Below are 16,998 nucleotides of genomic sequence, written 5' to 3'. Positions count from 1 at the left end.
GGTTCCTTTTTGGACCTGTACTGTGTATTTTCTGGTTTCATGCCTGTGGAGTACTTTGTAAACTCTATTTTTCAAAAGTGGTATATAAATTAGGGTTACTATGATTATTATTATTATGATTCACACTATTATTCTGATTATGACTATTAATATTATGATTGATTATATTATTATTATTATCATCATTATTACTATTATTATTCTGGGGTGAGAATGCTGTAATGTTCCTGGGGTGTACTATCACAAAGAAATTGTTAAAGCATGTGCAGTAAGAAAACTTGATCAAAGACTAGTATTGCTGCTGATTTAGACACATTTAAAAAGAGGAGTCACAACTCCCCAGACACAATCCTGGCTAAATCTGGTTGGATTCAGGAACTTTTTGTTTTCTGATAGCCTCCAAAAATTCTAGCTTCTTTTAAACCGACTTGGAGGCTTTGTTTGAAGTTTGTGTGTTTGTGTGTGTGTGTGTCAGTGTATGTATTTCTATGCGAACAGGGACAAAAGATACAAGTAAACAAAATGTAAAAATCTGTAGGCTATACTATCTGTCTGCGTCTGATTTGGGAGCAATGAAGAATTTCACAGGCTAGCTGGTTAACGCTGGAAGGAAGACAGAAGCTCTGAGGGAAGGTCAGTGTTCTCAATCAAAAGTCTGACATGCAATTACTGTTCATCACACAAGCCAACACAAGCTGCTAGACTACATGCTGAGATAATGGGCAGAAGTTTCACAACAATGACGAACTGTGTGGTCACTTAAACACATGCATGCAATTTAGGCTGCGGGAGGCGGGACGGAATGGTGTACGAGTTCTCTCCCCCCTCATCCCTTCTTCTCCCTCATCCTTTTCTCCGAGCCGTTCTGCTCTGGTGCCTCACAGAGACGCGGCAGAGGCAAATCTTCTCCCTGCAGCCGCTACTTGCTACAAATGAGTTTAGGCTGCACCCAAATGAACTCTTCACAGAGCCCTTACTTCACTCCCACCGGAGCAAAACATGCAAAGCCAGATCTCTGGAGTTCATTTATGGCCCTAAAGCCAAACATAAGAAATACTGCCTAATCTAAAAACCACTGTTCCTCAAAATTCCCCTAGATCTGGGTACCCTACATAGAAATACTTCATAGGATAGACTTACAAAGTTGACCATGTAATCACAATGTTAATCCCCCAAGTCTCTCGCCCGTCATTTCTTGTCAACCCTCTATTGTCTAATAAAGGCATAAATGCCTCTAAAAATGAAAAAGAATTAAGACTGATTGGAAACAGGACTTCTGTCAACTTTTTACCAGTTTAATAGATTTTTATTTTGTTATCTGCATTTACTTATTTATTTGAGTAATTACAATATATGAGGAAGTTGGAATTCAGTGGCTTCCTTGAAGACATTTAACAAACTGCAGGACCAATTGTTGGGGTTGAACATGACCTTGAAATTTTGGTCTCATGTAGCTTGAGTGTGTATGTTCTTTCTCAGCGACTTGGGGGTTCACATATTCTTCCATTTCCGTGTTCGTGCTGTGCAGTGGTTTCACTGCAGGGTTCCATAACTGGTGAGGCACTGTGCAGTCTTGTTATCTGAGCTTTGATACACTCACACACAAAATATATTTTACGTCTTACTCCAATTTTGCAGCTGAAGCTATCCTTGCTGAGTCTTCCAACACAGTGAAGGCCATAATCACTTTGCCTTGTTTGCCTTCAACAACCAAAAAACTCTCTGTAGTTACTGCCTGCACTGTGGGAAGATGCAATATTGCCACAATTTAATTATGGCTTGACAACTCAGATGGAGAAAAAAAACAGTGTTCCTCTCAACTATTTCAATTAAAAGAAAGCACCAGTCACCTTTATCTCCAACTAACAACAAATTAATAGAAAAGTTCAACTGTGGTAGAAGAAAAAGGAGTGGAAGCAATTTTCAGTACTGAAGCACAGCGCTGTTTTATAAATCAACACAAAATTTTATAATCTGATTACATTAGAAAGCATCATGTGCCAGATTGAACCGCAGCAGATAATGAATGTGATGACCTATGCCACACCCTGATATGGTCAGATGTGAATTTTGATCGGATATAGGATTAAGTGTGGTCAGCAGTCTCTGCACCATCTAAAATTCAGCTCTTTTCTATCTCAGCTTGATTATATTATATTTTCTGACTTACCAACTATGGATAAAACCCGCCACTAAACTTCACCTTTTAGGTTTTCCTGAAATCCCAGAATGCACCTTGAGGGCTGTTCCATGATTAATACCTACCAAACTGTGAGCTAAGAAAATGGACATGCATGAATACAAAAAAAAAAAACAAAAAAAAACATAGAGAACAAAAATAATGTGGCAAAAAGGGCAACAGAAAAAACAAATAACAAACAAGAACACATTAAAAAGTGATATTAATATGCATCTACACACATACACAAGTTTTGGCTAACTGATGATTGCTTATTTACCTTTCCATGTTTAGTTCTTAAGTGAAAATGCAGCCCATGCCAAGCAAAAACAAAAATTGAGGGCTTGAAAGTCACCATGATTTCAATTAATTGCAAGGAGGGTGTTATTTTGAAGCACTTACCCCTCTGAACAGACATCAATAAATGAACTGCAGGAAGCAGTTACATCAAAAAAATAAAATAGCCAGGAAAAAAAACATCAATAGACAAATTATTTCTAAACACCACTTATTACGTTATTTTCTCTGTTCTTGAATGAGCCTCGAAAAGGAGGCTAATCACCAGGCTAACACTACCTCATCCTGAATATAGAAAGGTTGTGGTTCTCCCCCCCCAATACAGTAATCACAGTTGTTCATTCACCAGGGTCTGCTGGAGATCATCCAGGTCTATTAAAGAGGGGGGAGGAGCACCACCCCTTTATCGGACATTATGGCATGTGCACCTGCTTCTTTAGGGTCAAAAAGAAGAGGAGAGATGAGGAAAGCACAGGAAATGATAGGAAAGGGGAGCGGGGAGAGAATGGAATAAGCTCCTCACATGAAGAGTGTGTTTCTTCATCAGGAGGGGCTAATGGATCACCCACTCAACACCCAGGAAATTACTTCAGGTTAGCGCCCTCCTTTCTCAGGCATGATTAATTGATCCGGAGTGAACAAGAGAAGAAGCAGAAATAGAGGGAGGAAAAAGTGCTGATGTGCTTCGGAAAAGAGGTAGATTGGAAACAGTGGGGATCGGAAAGACTGTTGCCAACCTTTTTGACTATTAATGAAATCGGAAAATGGTCAAATCTGAAAACGTCTTCAATTACTAATGAAATCCTGGAACAGGAATTGACACTAGTGTAGTACCCTGATTCAATCTATCATGATCCAAAAGGAGGAAAGTAGCGTACAGAGGAAAAGGAGAAGAAGGGCAATGAAAAGGGTAGAGAAATACGCACCACACATCAGAGATTCGGACTTTCAGCAAACCCAAGAATTTTAATTTCAACTCCAAAACATAAATTATAGCAATAAATTTACCTCTGAAATAAAAAAATGCTTTGCAACACCAAAACTATTTGTGCAAGGTCATAAACAAAAACTGTTTTTCCATTCCAGGCTAAAACAACATGTGTGTATGTTTGTGTGCAATCATCTAACCAGGTTTGCAGCTCTTGTTCCGCTTTGGCCCTCTCCTGTTCCAGGCCTTTATACAGCTCATCAGTGATCTTCTTCCTCAGGGTTTTCTCATCAACTGGGGACAAAAAGAGAAAAAGAAGCCAAGAAAGTTAGAGAGGGAGATTTTTAAGTAAACAGCTATTGTTTGCTGACAGGCATACTGCGTTTGTTAGGACACCGAATGGAATGATACTGTCTAAAGAGTAACAAAAAAAGGAAAAGAAATAAGAGGGTGTTTATACAACAGGTGATAAAAAAAATCTGCATTAATCAAAAAATATTTTGTTCAGAACAAACATTTAGATTGTAATTACTGAGCAACAGGAGTCTTTGTTTTTACAGCGTTACACTTTTGTTGTGTTTTTGTTGTGTTGAGTGTCTGTGCCCACTGTGTGTGAGGTGAGCCGAGAAAGAGATCTTGGCCCTCACGCTGCTATGCTATATTAGGGGCGTGCGTGTGTGCGTGTGCGCGAAGAGCAGCAAGAACGTTTATGAGCAAGGACTTACGGCACTAAAGCATAACACTGCAACACACAAAGAAAACTGCCCATATTTGTCAAAACACACGCACACAGAGGCACACACACACGCACATCTTCCATCCTAAAAATCACAGCAGCACACCACCATGTCTACATATATTCATGTCAGGGACATCATACATGTATGATTCCTTGTCCCTACTGGTCTATCTTGGCAGGTAATTAAGCATGAAAGTAAAGATGCCAGCCGGCGACCAGGCCAAAACGTGCTCTGAAGACAGAAGTGCCATGCGGTGTGCTGCGACACTGCAGTGACTGGGGGAGTGTCTGAGTGTGTCAAGATTACTCTCCCACTGCATTAGTTAGATGGGATAATCCCTATTGTCAGAGTCTATTATTACCTGGTAATATGTGGTACCAGCAGGCCAGTTGAAAGACACACACACACGCGCAACACACACACACACGCACGCACGCACACACACACACAAGCACACAAAAGACCTTAAAAACATGTTTTATGCTTCATCAAACATTTAGTTACACTGTATCCATGCAGCAAACCGACATTAACACAACATTCACACAAACACAAAATGTGCCTCTATTTCATGAAAGGCTTCGCATTGCACAGGCCAATGAGGTTGAGGGTAAATTGACTATACAAGTCCACACACACACACACACACACACACACACACACACACACACACACACACACACACACACACACACACACACACACACCTAGGTCCAGCTAAATCAGATTAACAATAAGACCTAAAATGTGCAAAGCCATTTTAGGTCACCAAAACACCAAAACCTGCAGCAAAACTGCATTATGCTCTAGAAATGTTTTTAGTCGCAGTGTTTACTCTGTGATTTTAGAAAGCTGCGGTGCTTAGGGGTTATTATAGTCCTGATTTTGCATCTGTCCCTCTTTAAATCCAACGTGTGGTGTTAGTGGTGCCTGATGACAAACAATTCCCCAACTTGCGTCATTCACTTCATTGTGAAATTAATTTTTCGATAACTTATCCTTAGGATTTCAAATTGAGACTACTTTAATTTCATTGTTTTGACTAAAAAAAAAAAAAAAAAAAAAAATGAGTAGATCATTATCATAGTCTAATAAAAATGCTTTAAATGTTACTTGGCCCCAAGACTGTCTATCAGTCGTCTTTGAAATCTATTTAAAAGGCTTCTGAGATACCTTGTGGACACATTGACAGACAGCTCTCTCAGGGAAAGGTAAAAACAAAGAAACAAAACAATCAGGACCATAATTCTTAGCTTCAAATTGAAATTTTCTCTAACAGTGGTGGTAGTACCCTCTTAACAATGCTGATTCAATAAGACTCATAAAGATCCATCTGTATGAAATTTGCTGGTGAACAAAATTCTCCATCAAGGAGTCTCATAGCGAAAATCTAATTTTGGGGAAGCGAATTTCATTGACTGGCGCTTGCAGTGGCCTGAACCTCGGTGTCTTCAGGATAAAGTTCCAATTGTAACGTAACTAACCTAATACATGAGATTAAAAAGAAACTGTTAAACATTTCACGAACAAACAAAAGTTTGAATCTTTAAGATTGTAATTTTCTTTTGTGGTTTGATGTCAAAATAAAAACAAGTTAATGATACTGTTGAACTAAAAAGGTCACTAGTTAACAAGTTTCCTACAGTTAATGCAACTAGTTTCATGGATACATAAAATCTCTGCTCATTAACAAGTATCTCTCTCTCCAGCTTCTGTCATTTTAGTCTTCTTCACCTACTTCAGCGCCTCTGATGCACCCACTTTGTATCATTTGTTGTCAAGTGATATTCCTGCCTAAACATACAAAACAAAAATACCGTTAACTTAATCCTTTTTCCGATTTCCACCCTATATAGCCTTTTCTTCTCTGCAGCAAACGACACATAACAAGAACCCACAGTATGACAACTATTTGTTATAATAATTAGAATGAATAAGCATCAGGTAGGGGGAGGTTTACTATGACAGGGCTTCAGAGGAAACACTAGTGCAAACACAGGCGGTGATTGACAGCTGACAACTTTTGCTACATAGTGTATCCTCACAGACAGAGACTGCTGTCACCTACTGTCCAGAGTGTGAGAAAATCATATCAATCATGTTTGACAGCACTGAGAAGCCCCATTGATCTCACTGCAGAGGAAATTTCTAATTACAACTCTGTTAAGAGCTACAGCAGAAAGACAACCTGTAAGGCTAAAGTCCTGATAAAAGTTCTGCCATGGGGATGTCTGTCAAGTACATGGTAAATGGACTGCACTTTTCTAGTCCTATAGACCACTCAAAGCGCTTTACACTACATGCCGCATTAACCCATTAGCACTCTTTTCTATTCATACTGCACTTTACACACACACACACACACACACACACACCTAGGTCCAGCTAAATCAGATTAACAATAAGACCTAAAATGTGCAAAGCCATTTTAGGTCACCAAACACCAAAACCTGCAGCAAAACTGCATTATGCTCTAGAAATGTTTTTAGTCGCAGTGTTTACTCTGTGATTTTAGAAAGCTGCGGTGCTTAGGGGTTATTATAGTCATGATTTTGCATCTGTCCTCTTTAAATCCAACGTGTGGTGTTAGTGGTGCCTGATGACAAACAATTCCCCAACTTGCGTCATTCACTTCATTGTGAAATTAATTTTCGATAACTTATCCTTAGGATTTCAAATTGAGACTACTTTAATTTCTTTTGTGGTTTGATGTCAAAATAAAAACAAGTTAATGATACTGTTGAACTAAAAAGGTCACTAGTTAACAAGTTTCCTACAGTTAATGCAACTAGTTTCATGGATACATAAAATCTCTGCTCATTAACAAGTATCTCTCTCTCCAGCTTCTGTCATTTTAGTCTTCTTCACCTACTTCAGCGCCTCTGATGCACCCACTTTGTATCATTTGTTGTCAAGTGATATTCCTGCCTAAACATACAAAACAAAAATACCGTTAACTTAATCCTTTTTCCGATTTCCACCCTATATAGCCTTTTCTTCTCTGCAGCAAACGACACATAACAAGAACCCACAGTATGACAACTATTTGTTATAATAATTAGAATGAATAAGCATCAGGTAGGGGGAGGTTTACTATGACAGGGCTTCAGAGGAAACACTAGTGCAAACACAGGCGGTGATTGACAGCTGACAACTTTTGCTACATAGTGTATCCTCACAGACAGAGACTGCTGTCACCTACTGTCCAGAGTGTGAGAAAATCATATCAATCATGTTTGACAGCACTGAGAAGCCCCATTGATCTCACTGCAGAGGAAATTTCTAATTACAACTCTGTTAAGAGCTACAGCAGAAAGACAACCTGTAAGGCTAAAGTCCTGATAAAAGTTCTGCCATGGGGATGTCTGTCAAGTACATGGTAAATGGACTGCACTTTTCTAGTCCTATAGACCACTCAAAGCGCTTTACACTACATGCCGCATTAACCCATTCGCACTCTTTTCTATTCATACTGCACTTTACACACACACACACACACACACACACACACACACACACACACACACACACACACACACACACACACGATGCATCGGGTAACAAGTAACAAGAATGCTACTTTACATCAGAAAAATATGAAAACATCAGATGCTATGCTGTGGTCGTCTTCTGGCAAAGATAATGCTGTAGAAGTTAGATGAACAGAAATGTGTACTTTAGGTACATGTGAGATAAATGTCTCCCGGACACTAGAGCTCAACAATATACTGTATCGGTAAAATACTGACCATGTTATCAGAGTAGTTGTGTATCTGGTATTTTGGTTATTAAAAAAATTGCAATATAGTCACATCAGTGTCATTTTCAGATGCAGCAGAGAGTTGTTTTTAGTGAAAAAGCTCTGATAACGCCACTGTACAATGCTCAGTACTTAACTGCAGACAGACAAAGTTAGGAGCTAGATGGCGAGCATTGTTGAACATTTAGCAGCTAAAGAGCCACATATTTCCTTCTAAAGGGAGTGGAAACTAAAACGGAGCTAAAATGATAGTTAATATTGGACTTTAATTCGTCAGGTGGCCAGAAACATGACTCCAAGAATGCTACTGTTGCTCCATGTCTGCTCAATGTGTAAACAGGGAACTGCAAATGTTTGCTAACTCATTTGACAGAACAACTTTTTAAGGTGATAATATGTCAGTGTTGTGCTTACGCTGCCCTTGGCCAAAACAAAATAATTTGATGCTGTTCAAAACTTCTCAATTACTTACTATTCCCCCCATAGGTCTCTAGATAAATACATTGTGTACTGGACACCAAAATCAAGTGCCAGTTGAAATCAGGAGGTCAAGCCCCGTCATTATGAACTTTTTACATCAGGTGAGACTGGCATTTCAGCATCAACTGGCCTTTAAAATCTCTCAGACCTACACTGAAAATACATACCCTTTAGCAGTGCACTACAGAAAGTAAAATTTTAAAATTCCTCTAAGTTCAGGCAAGCCTAAGCAATTCCTCATTTATCAGCACATCCTCTACAGCCCTGCAGAAAGAGGATTCAGACAGCTAGCAGGCCCACAGGATCAGCCAGAGAACAGGTTCTGATATGATAAACACTGTCTGAGGTCCTTGAGGGAGGCTGGTTAGGGTCAGAGACAATTCCAGATCAACACAGCCCGTGTCAATCCTGAGTAGGACATGTAAATGTTAAAAAGATTAAAAACTCATCATCTTTTTAGACAGGTCCCCCTCCTTTCCTTTTATACCAATCACTAAACCCTGTGGAAAAACCCATAGAGGAGGAAGAGAGGCAGTGGAGCACAGGCTATTGGCAGTGGAGATAATAGACGAAGGAAAATTGCGTTTCTCATCAGAAGTTTCATTAACCCCAGGACCCGCGTGGAGGGCATAATCTGTAACATTACCACTTTCTCACGTTTCTAGCTTGTGCTTAGTCAAGTCACAACACACCTTTCACTATGTTCAAATAGGAAAGGAAAAAAAAAAAAAAAAAAAGCGCCAAGAACAAGCTTCCAGTCCTGGCAGGCAGGTGCCATTTCTGATTCTCTCTTTTATTCACACTCTCTGCTGTTAATTTAATGTAATGTTATGGAATAGGACCTGACTGATTATTTCACATTGTCACAAGATAACAAGAAAAGTCCGTTTCAAAAACCAGAGTGATACATTTCACAAGTTTCACACCCACGTTTATGCACACACACAAACACTCACACACACTGAGTCACCCACATTTCTCCCATTGTGTTTCTTTGTCTCTCCCGTTTTCCTATTCTTTATGCTGCATCTGCGAGACATCTTTAAACAGACTATTAATCCAGCGCAGTGTGTGGGCTCTGGCATATTAATATTTATGGCACATTGGAGAAGGTGTAGGAGGTTCAACCTTGACTATGGTGTAATCAGCACACAGACTGACTTAGGCCATGATTTAGAAACAGCTGACCTGCTGAGAGCCTCACTCGATACCCAACTCTCGTGGACACACATAATCAATGTCCGCCTCATTAAGGCTGTACCCTTTCAGGATTGGACTTTGCAACTTTTTAACAAGACTCACTTTCACATTCACCATAACTTTTTTTTGTTCTTTAAAAAAGAGCATGCTTGATCAATTGTCCCTGTTGACTTTTTTCATCTCCTTTATAATACTTAGTGAGCTTGGTACATATTAAGCTGTGAGGGGACCTTGCATGAGGATGTCAACACACATTATTGTGAGACACATGTATGGACCAATGCCTGGCAAAAGTCAGCCACATACTTGCAGTCAAATGGAACCTGTAGTGATAAAAAAAAAAAAAAATGAAAATGGTGGTGTAACTGTGTAGCAACATTAAAAACACAGCCAACATAAACATACACTCACTACCCTGAACAATGCAGATATACTCTGCAGACAATAAGATGGACAGTGGAGCTGGTCCTGAGAGACCTTTGCCTCCTCTCAAACTTTCCATTAGTGTTTCAAGACTGAAAGAATTAAGAAAGGAAATGGAAAGACATAGCAGCAATGGAAAACTTTATGCCTCCCACCAGACAATTTAGGACTTGCATCTATAACTGAGCACTTAAAGAGGAAATAGATCAGTAGAATTGTTGTGTTGTGCCGTGACAGCAGCAGGCAGTTTCTCATAATAGCTACTCTCACTCTCACACACACCTTTAACAAAATTAAGTGAAATACTGTTGTATTTATCTTTTAATCTGAAAACCTATTAGCATAAACAATGGAATAATAATTTTATTCAACATGGAGAAAAATGAAACTGCGTATGGGGTCCTGGAGCTAATGGAAAAAATAGACTATAATGTAGAATATACAGGAATAACTTCTATTAAATTTTCCAATTGTATTACTAATGTGGTCAAGCAAAAAGGAAAGTGGCTATCATGATATTCAGCATCATATCACGAAGCCCTATGGCCAAATAAAAATTTAATACACAATACACACAATACACACACACACGCACACACACACACAACCGCCTTCCCGTAATGAGGCCTGGTGGTTTGTTGTGGGAAGCTGCGGAGGTGTCGTTTTAATCACTGGAGTCAGTGTGGCGTGGCATAAGTTGGCCTTTTTTTAATTACCTTACTGATTGAGCACAGTCAAGGATGGGGAAGCCTGCCCACACCCTGGATGCCACCTCCGTAGGAACTTGCACCCACGCCCCAGTCTGTACTGTGTAATGAACAGGTACCATTCAAATGTCCTCTGCCAGATATGTCAAGAGACAAGGGACATGCAACCACATTAACAAGTCAATAAGGCTAAAACTGTAAGAGGTAAGTGGGAAGAGAGCGAGGTTGTCTGTGTGCTTGAGAACTTACATACATGTTTTGTTTTTTTTACACTAAAACGATGCAACTCAATTAATCCTGCCATAATGGTGCAGTTTGATAACGTATTATCGGTAGTATCAGGGTTGACTTTGGTATATCTTCTGTTATACAACAACAATCTGTGATTAAACACAATGTGTGATTAAATCTAAAAAAACAGTCTCGTGACTTAACCTTTTAAAAGAAAGAGGTTAAAAAAAAGACTTTGCCCCTTATGTTTCTGTTCCTAAACACTACTTTCTATTTAAACATGCGGTAATTGATCTTTGGCAAGTTGGGGATAGTGGAGACAAGCTAACAACACGATACTAACATTTTAAGATATTATCACCTCATAAAGTTGATAAGGTTTTCGCAAATAGTTTCCTATTTACACATCGAGAAGACACGAAGCAACATTAGCATTCATTTGGAGTCATAGATCTGGTCACCTTATGAATGTAAGTCCAATATTCACTCTCCTTTTCGGTCAGTTTCTGGTGTCCACCAACTCCTGAGGGAAGTACTCGACCCTTAAGCAGCTTAGTGCTTCACTATGTTTACCAGCTAGTCGCAAACTTTGCCTGTCTGCCATTGGGTGCTGGACAGGTAATGTGCGGTGGACTCTTAAGAGCTTTATTTGCTGAAAACAGCTGTCTGTTGTAGCTGAAAACAACAGTGATGACAGTAAAGCTGCCGGACAGAAACCGGAACAATGAGCTAAAGGATGCTGTAAAGTTCTGTAAAGCTGACGGGAGCTGCAGAGTTGGGTGATTATTGTCTGTGAGCTCTTAACTACAAGTGATTTCTTTCACATACAAGTTGTCATATGATCAATTGTTAAAATTAAAATAAAAATACTGATTATACTTGTTTTACTAAAGGGGAAATTACAAAAATTTGAGAAAAGAAAAACCTACCTATATACAAAAAAAAAAAATGAGAAGCTACTGCTGACGTTAGCCTCACTATTTTGAGTGCTCTGTCATACCGCAGAAAGAAGAAGGGTTATCATGACAGCTTGAGCTCCACAGTGACAAGGCAGACTGGCGGGCTACTAATTACAGCATCAATTTTTAACATTATTACAAGAAAGAATAAATCATTTCATTAGCTGTTGGGGGGCGGCAATGAATCATACTATGCGCAAAGCTACCGTAAAGCTCATTTTTAAAAAGAACACTAATTAGAATCTGCACGATAAAGTTGGAGACAAAAAGCTTAAGGTGGCTTAAAGTAAACACCCATACAATAAACAATATTAAAATTCCATGTAGCTACACTTAGAATAAATCCTCGGACAGTTCATTCCCTCATAACCTTTGCTTTCTAATTAACCTTGCCCCATACATTTCAGGATAAAATGAGCCTTTACCAAGAACAATTAATTTCTTCAGTTTTTTATAAATAAGCATGCACTCCTGTCACGACACAAGTCTGTCCAGCTAATGGAACTCAAACATCACAACTTAAAAAATCCAGTAAAAACTATGTATAGCTTGCTTGGATCTGGTTTATTCCTTAACATTGATTAAGCTACCCCTGACCTTCATCGCCATTTGACCTTCATCGCCATTTGACCTTCATCCTGGAATAAAACTCACCAGAATAAAACTGGAACTGGAATAAGTCCGGGAATAAAACTCACCAGCTGGAGGTGGTGGGACTGGACTCGACTCAGGCACAGCCACCGGCTCAGGAACTGGAGCAGGAGGCACTGGCTCCACGGGGGGCTGAGGAGGAGGTGCAAGTGGTTCACAAGGAGCAGTAAACTCTGGCAGGGGAGGTGCAGCAAATGGCTCAGCAGGCTGGGGGGACAAAGTGTCCCCTGAAGGATGTAGGGGTGGCTGCAGGATGGTGACAGGCTCGAAAACAGGAGGGGAAGAGAGGGTTTCCGATTTGGGAGGAGGGGGACCAGCAATGGGTTCAATCTCGACAGGAAGAGGACATGGTATGGGTTCAGCTACAGATGAAGGAGCAATGGATTCAATCACACATGGAGGAGCAACAGGTTCCATTACTGGAGGAGAAGAAGCAATGGATTGATTTATGGGAGGAGGAGATGGTTCAATTACAAGGGAAGGAGGAGCAAGCGGAGTGACAGCTTCCACCACAGCTGGAACGGGGCAGGGAGCAGGAGCAGAGGGAGGAGGGAGAGATGTAGGCAAAGTTACCGGCTCAACAGCAGCAGGAAGAGGAGGGAGAGGAGGAGCCGCCGCTCTAGGCTCAAAAGCTGGAGCAGCGACAGCACTAGCAGCAGCTGGGGGTGATGAGGATGGGAGCACCATGTCAGTTATGGTGGGGACTGCTACCTGTTCTGTAGGAGGTTGAGGAGGAGGAGGTGGTGGTGGAGGTGCAGCCACAGTCTCTGTGGCAGATGGAGCTGGTGGAGGAGGAGCTGGAGGTGCAACAGGTTCTACATGAGGAGAGGTAGGAGGCAAGGAGGTGATCGGGTCAAACAGGGGAGGCACTGGCTGCAGGAGAGGAGAAGGAGTGAGCGTAGGCGCCACGGAAGGTGGCGGAGAGGGAGCATGTCGGTGTTTAGGAGGAGCTGCAGGTTCCCTCATGCGGTTGATGACATTCTCAGAAAGCTGCAAAGAAGAGTGGGAGAAAAAGTTTCACAGGAACAATGAGAGTGATTTAAAGCAATAGTCAGACATAATTATAACATTACAGTATCTCTCATTTGTTTATCCGTATACAAATAGTTACAGCACTTAACTCCCTGTAAAGCCACATCTTCTCATTTTTACATTTCTCTTTATGTACAGATTGAACAAAGGAGATACAACATGTTGATAGGTGAGCCTTGTTTTCAGTCTGTTTAGAAGAACATCACAGCATTGGCATAAACGAGATTACACCTCGTTTAAAGTTATATTAGCCTCGCTTGGTCTGTTTACGAACTGGGTAATAATAGACAGAGCCATGCCAGCTCAAGTCTTATCTGATCAGCTAAAGCCTCTCAATCTATATTTAACAACAGCTGACAGTGGCATGAGAGACCTTGCGGCAGCTCCTACCTTATACCAGAAGCTGACGGTCACTCCGTTTCAGCAACCCTCCGCTTTAACGCCACGCACACGTTTCCACCTTTAGACGAGAGCTCCCCGTGGTTTTCCTGCAAACCGCGCATCCGACAGCCTGCCCGGCTCGAGTCACTTTCATTCATACTTGGAGTGACAGGGCAGCGCACGAGGCTGATGACGTCAACGTCAACATTCCCCAAAGCGACATTCAGAAGTTGAACGTTTCTAAAAAACCCCGAAACCACTGCGGTGGCTATTGACTAACGTGTTGTCGAACTGTAAACTCCCTCACCGCTTTAGGTCAACCCACTTGGCAGCTTTCAGAATGAATGGAAGTCTACAGACTGCCAAGAGTCTGCCTCCAATGTAGCATAGCTGCTCCTAGACGAGCCATATTTTAGCACTCCTCTTAGCACAGCGTTACCTTTGCAGGCTAATTCAACACTGTGCCTGCCTGATACTGGATTAAGGCAGTTGTGTCACAGCTTACCCGACACAAATTTGTGTAATGTCACTTACCCGTATGCCCTTCACCACCGTTATATTCTCGTTCTCGTCCGATTCAAATGACACGCGGCGGGTACTGCTGTTGGCTCCCATTGTCAGACCGCAGGTTGTCAAAGTGTCAGTTATCTACATGTAATATGGAGGACTGACATGCACTTTTGTTGTTGAAGAGTTTACTTGCGTAAGGGGCAGGTAGAGTTGGATGGGGCCCACACGCTACCGCATCAGCAAGCCCGCACTTCCTTAGCATGACGTGCTTGAAGAACTTGCGAGTTGATTGGACGGTAGGGTCATCCCGTTCTTACATTAGCGATTTTCATTGGTTTCTATTTGTGAGGGATAGAGTGGGACTGTGACCGCACTGGTTGTCCGACGGGTGCCAAATTTCCAGTACATGTGTTTGTTTTTGACATCATTAATCTGTTATAATAACCTTATTGCAAAATATTGCTATAGATTTTCACACATTGACGACAATGTAATGTTTTGACATTAATGCTTCTGTCTGTTATCTGTTTATCCCTTAAATAAGGTCTGTAGTCTGATTAAACATAAACATATACTTTGAATGCAGCACATGTGAAGCTTGGTACACACCAAAATGTAATGAAGACTTACTAAAGTTATTTTTTCACAGTATGTTATAAACAAAAAGTATGCTAATCAGTTATGCTGTTAGCTTTAAAAAATACAATATTTGCTCAAAGTCATTAGACTAAGATTGCTTATCTATTATGCAATTACTTCTTTACTAAAACATCTTTCTACTACTTTTTCATTTATATAAATATGCTACAAATCTCATTAACATTACCATTTCTGAATAAAATTATTTCAAATGTACAAATTATGATTTAAAACAGGAAATGCACCTGCGCAAGAGTGAAAATTTGACTAAGCATTTGGTGTCAGCTATTCGGCTTAGTAATTGGCAGTTTCACTATTCCGCTACATGATAAGGAAATGATGTTGCCTGAACTCAGAAGCACTGAGCTTTGGTAATCTTGGGAATCACTCACTTTAAACTACATTACCGCTCAAAGGTTTTAGAACACTTCCATTTTTCCTGCTGTTTTATTGCTTAAATTTTATTCAAATTTAAATAATTCAGTGCCTCAGTGTACCTGAAATTAAAACATTGGAAAAAATAAACAGTTGGAGATGTTAAAAACAAAGAATCATGGAGTCTTCTTGTTGAACTAGATTGAATTTGAATTTTTGACTCATCCACTGGCTGAACAAACTTGTGGCATTCTTTCTACAATGGAAAGGAAACATTGTTCAGAAAGTTCGCCCCAACACTGTTGCAGAAGTTCCCACTTGTAATTCTGCTTTGCTTTCACCTTCTGTCCAGTTCATCCCAAACCAGCTCCATGGGGTTTAAGTCCAGAGACTGTGCTGGTCTTCCATCATTTTGAAGCCACTGCCTAGTTCTTTTCTTCAAGTGTTTTGGGTCATTATATTTGCTGTAGGATGAACCCCTGACCAACCAGCCTGTCTGGCTTTGTTACTTGCCTTTTTCTCACCATTCTGAGAGTACCACTTTCTGCAGTACAGTATTGTCCTGATAAAGCATCAGAGGGTGTAGTAACATAGTCTGTTCCAACACTGCCTTTTTACAGAGGGTTTGTAGGTAATTAACAAAAGTTGAATAGTTTGCATTAACTTTCAAGGCTTGAAAAGGCTCTTACTTCCAATGCCGCAGGAAAGGTGTAAGTTAACCAATTTCTTATTTTTATTGGGCAGTTTATCACTTACCTTTATACCATTCAAGGTTAATCACTGAATTTGAACTGCTGTAATTTCTTAAAATATCTACATAATGCTGTTCAGCACATGATATATTATTCAAGTTAAACAATATGTATCAAAATAGTAGCATTTCCACAAATAAAAATCTATTGTATAATGTGTTTTCAGTTTTCAGTGGTCTTATAGAAAAAAAATATTTAAAAATAATCTAGTTAGTGTTTGAACACACACACTATTCTTCTGTTGCTCATCTTGAGCAGACAAAAAGAGAAAATGAGAATAGCAAAACTGTAGCAAGATTATGGGAGACGGAAAAGGTAAAATATGTGGCCTGAATGATGGAACATTATCATCAGATTGATTTTAAAAGTGCAGAATGGCAGAATGATTTGCCAGACTCATCGGGTAAATCAAAGGCAGCTCCTGAAATGGACATTGCGCTGCAAAGAGAATAAATGGAAAAGGAATTAGAGATGAAAATAGAGACCCATTACACTTCCGAGCTCAGTGGCCATAGTCCAATTGAGAACCGATGCTTCAGAAGTGTTCCGGCCTCCTGAGGCTCAGTCTCATGCAGTAGAGTGGGTTGGCTGGAGTTGGATCATCTGCACAAGCCTCCACTGAAGTTCATCCACAATTTCCATATCCTGTTGTCTTTCTCTGCCATCAACTGATGGTTTCTCTGCTGAGTCATCACCAGTATTTTCCATTCATCATTGCTGACGTATAGTTTAAAACACTTTTGAGGGTGTATCG

General features: G+C 40.3%; 1 protein-coding gene across 3 annotated transcripts in view; it reads right to left on the bottom strand.

Annotated features, from left to right (window-relative positions):
* Nucleotides 1-14,774, bottom strand: part of chchd3a (coiled-coil-helix-coiled-coil-helix domain containing 3a) — a 67,532-nt gene extending 52,758 nt beyond the window's left edge. Inside the window, exons 1-4 of one of the 3 annotated variants that reach the window (XM_040151478.1) lie at nt 14,503-14,774; nt 13,129-13,545; nt 12,603-12,687; nt 3,605-3,698 (exon numbers count right to left, since the gene is read on the bottom strand). In XM_040151478.1, the coding sequence (XP_040007412.1) occupies nt 3,605-3,698; nt 12,603-12,687; nt 13,129-13,545; nt 14,503-14,583 (677 nt within the window). In that variant the 5' untranslated portion in view covers nt 14,584-14,774. Of the gene's footprint in view, nt 1-3,604; nt 3,699-12,602; nt 13,546-14,502 lie in introns of all 3 variants that reach the window. The other 2 variants (XM_040151488.1, XM_040151470.1) reach the window with 2 other exon arrangements.
* Between the last annotated feature and the right edge of the window lie 2,224 nt (nt 14,775-16,998).

Source organism: Xiphias gladius, chromosome 2 (genome assembly GCF_016859285.1).
Source record: "Xiphias gladius isolate SHS-SW01 ecotype Sanya breed wild chromosome 2, ASM1685928v1, whole genome shotgun sequence".
Taxonomy (NCBI): Eukaryota; Metazoa; Chordata; class Actinopteri; order Istiophoriformes; family Xiphiidae; genus Xiphias; species Xiphias gladius.
The sequence above is the reverse complement of the archived record's forward strand: the minus strand, read 5'-3'. Positions and strand labels throughout refer to the sequence as shown.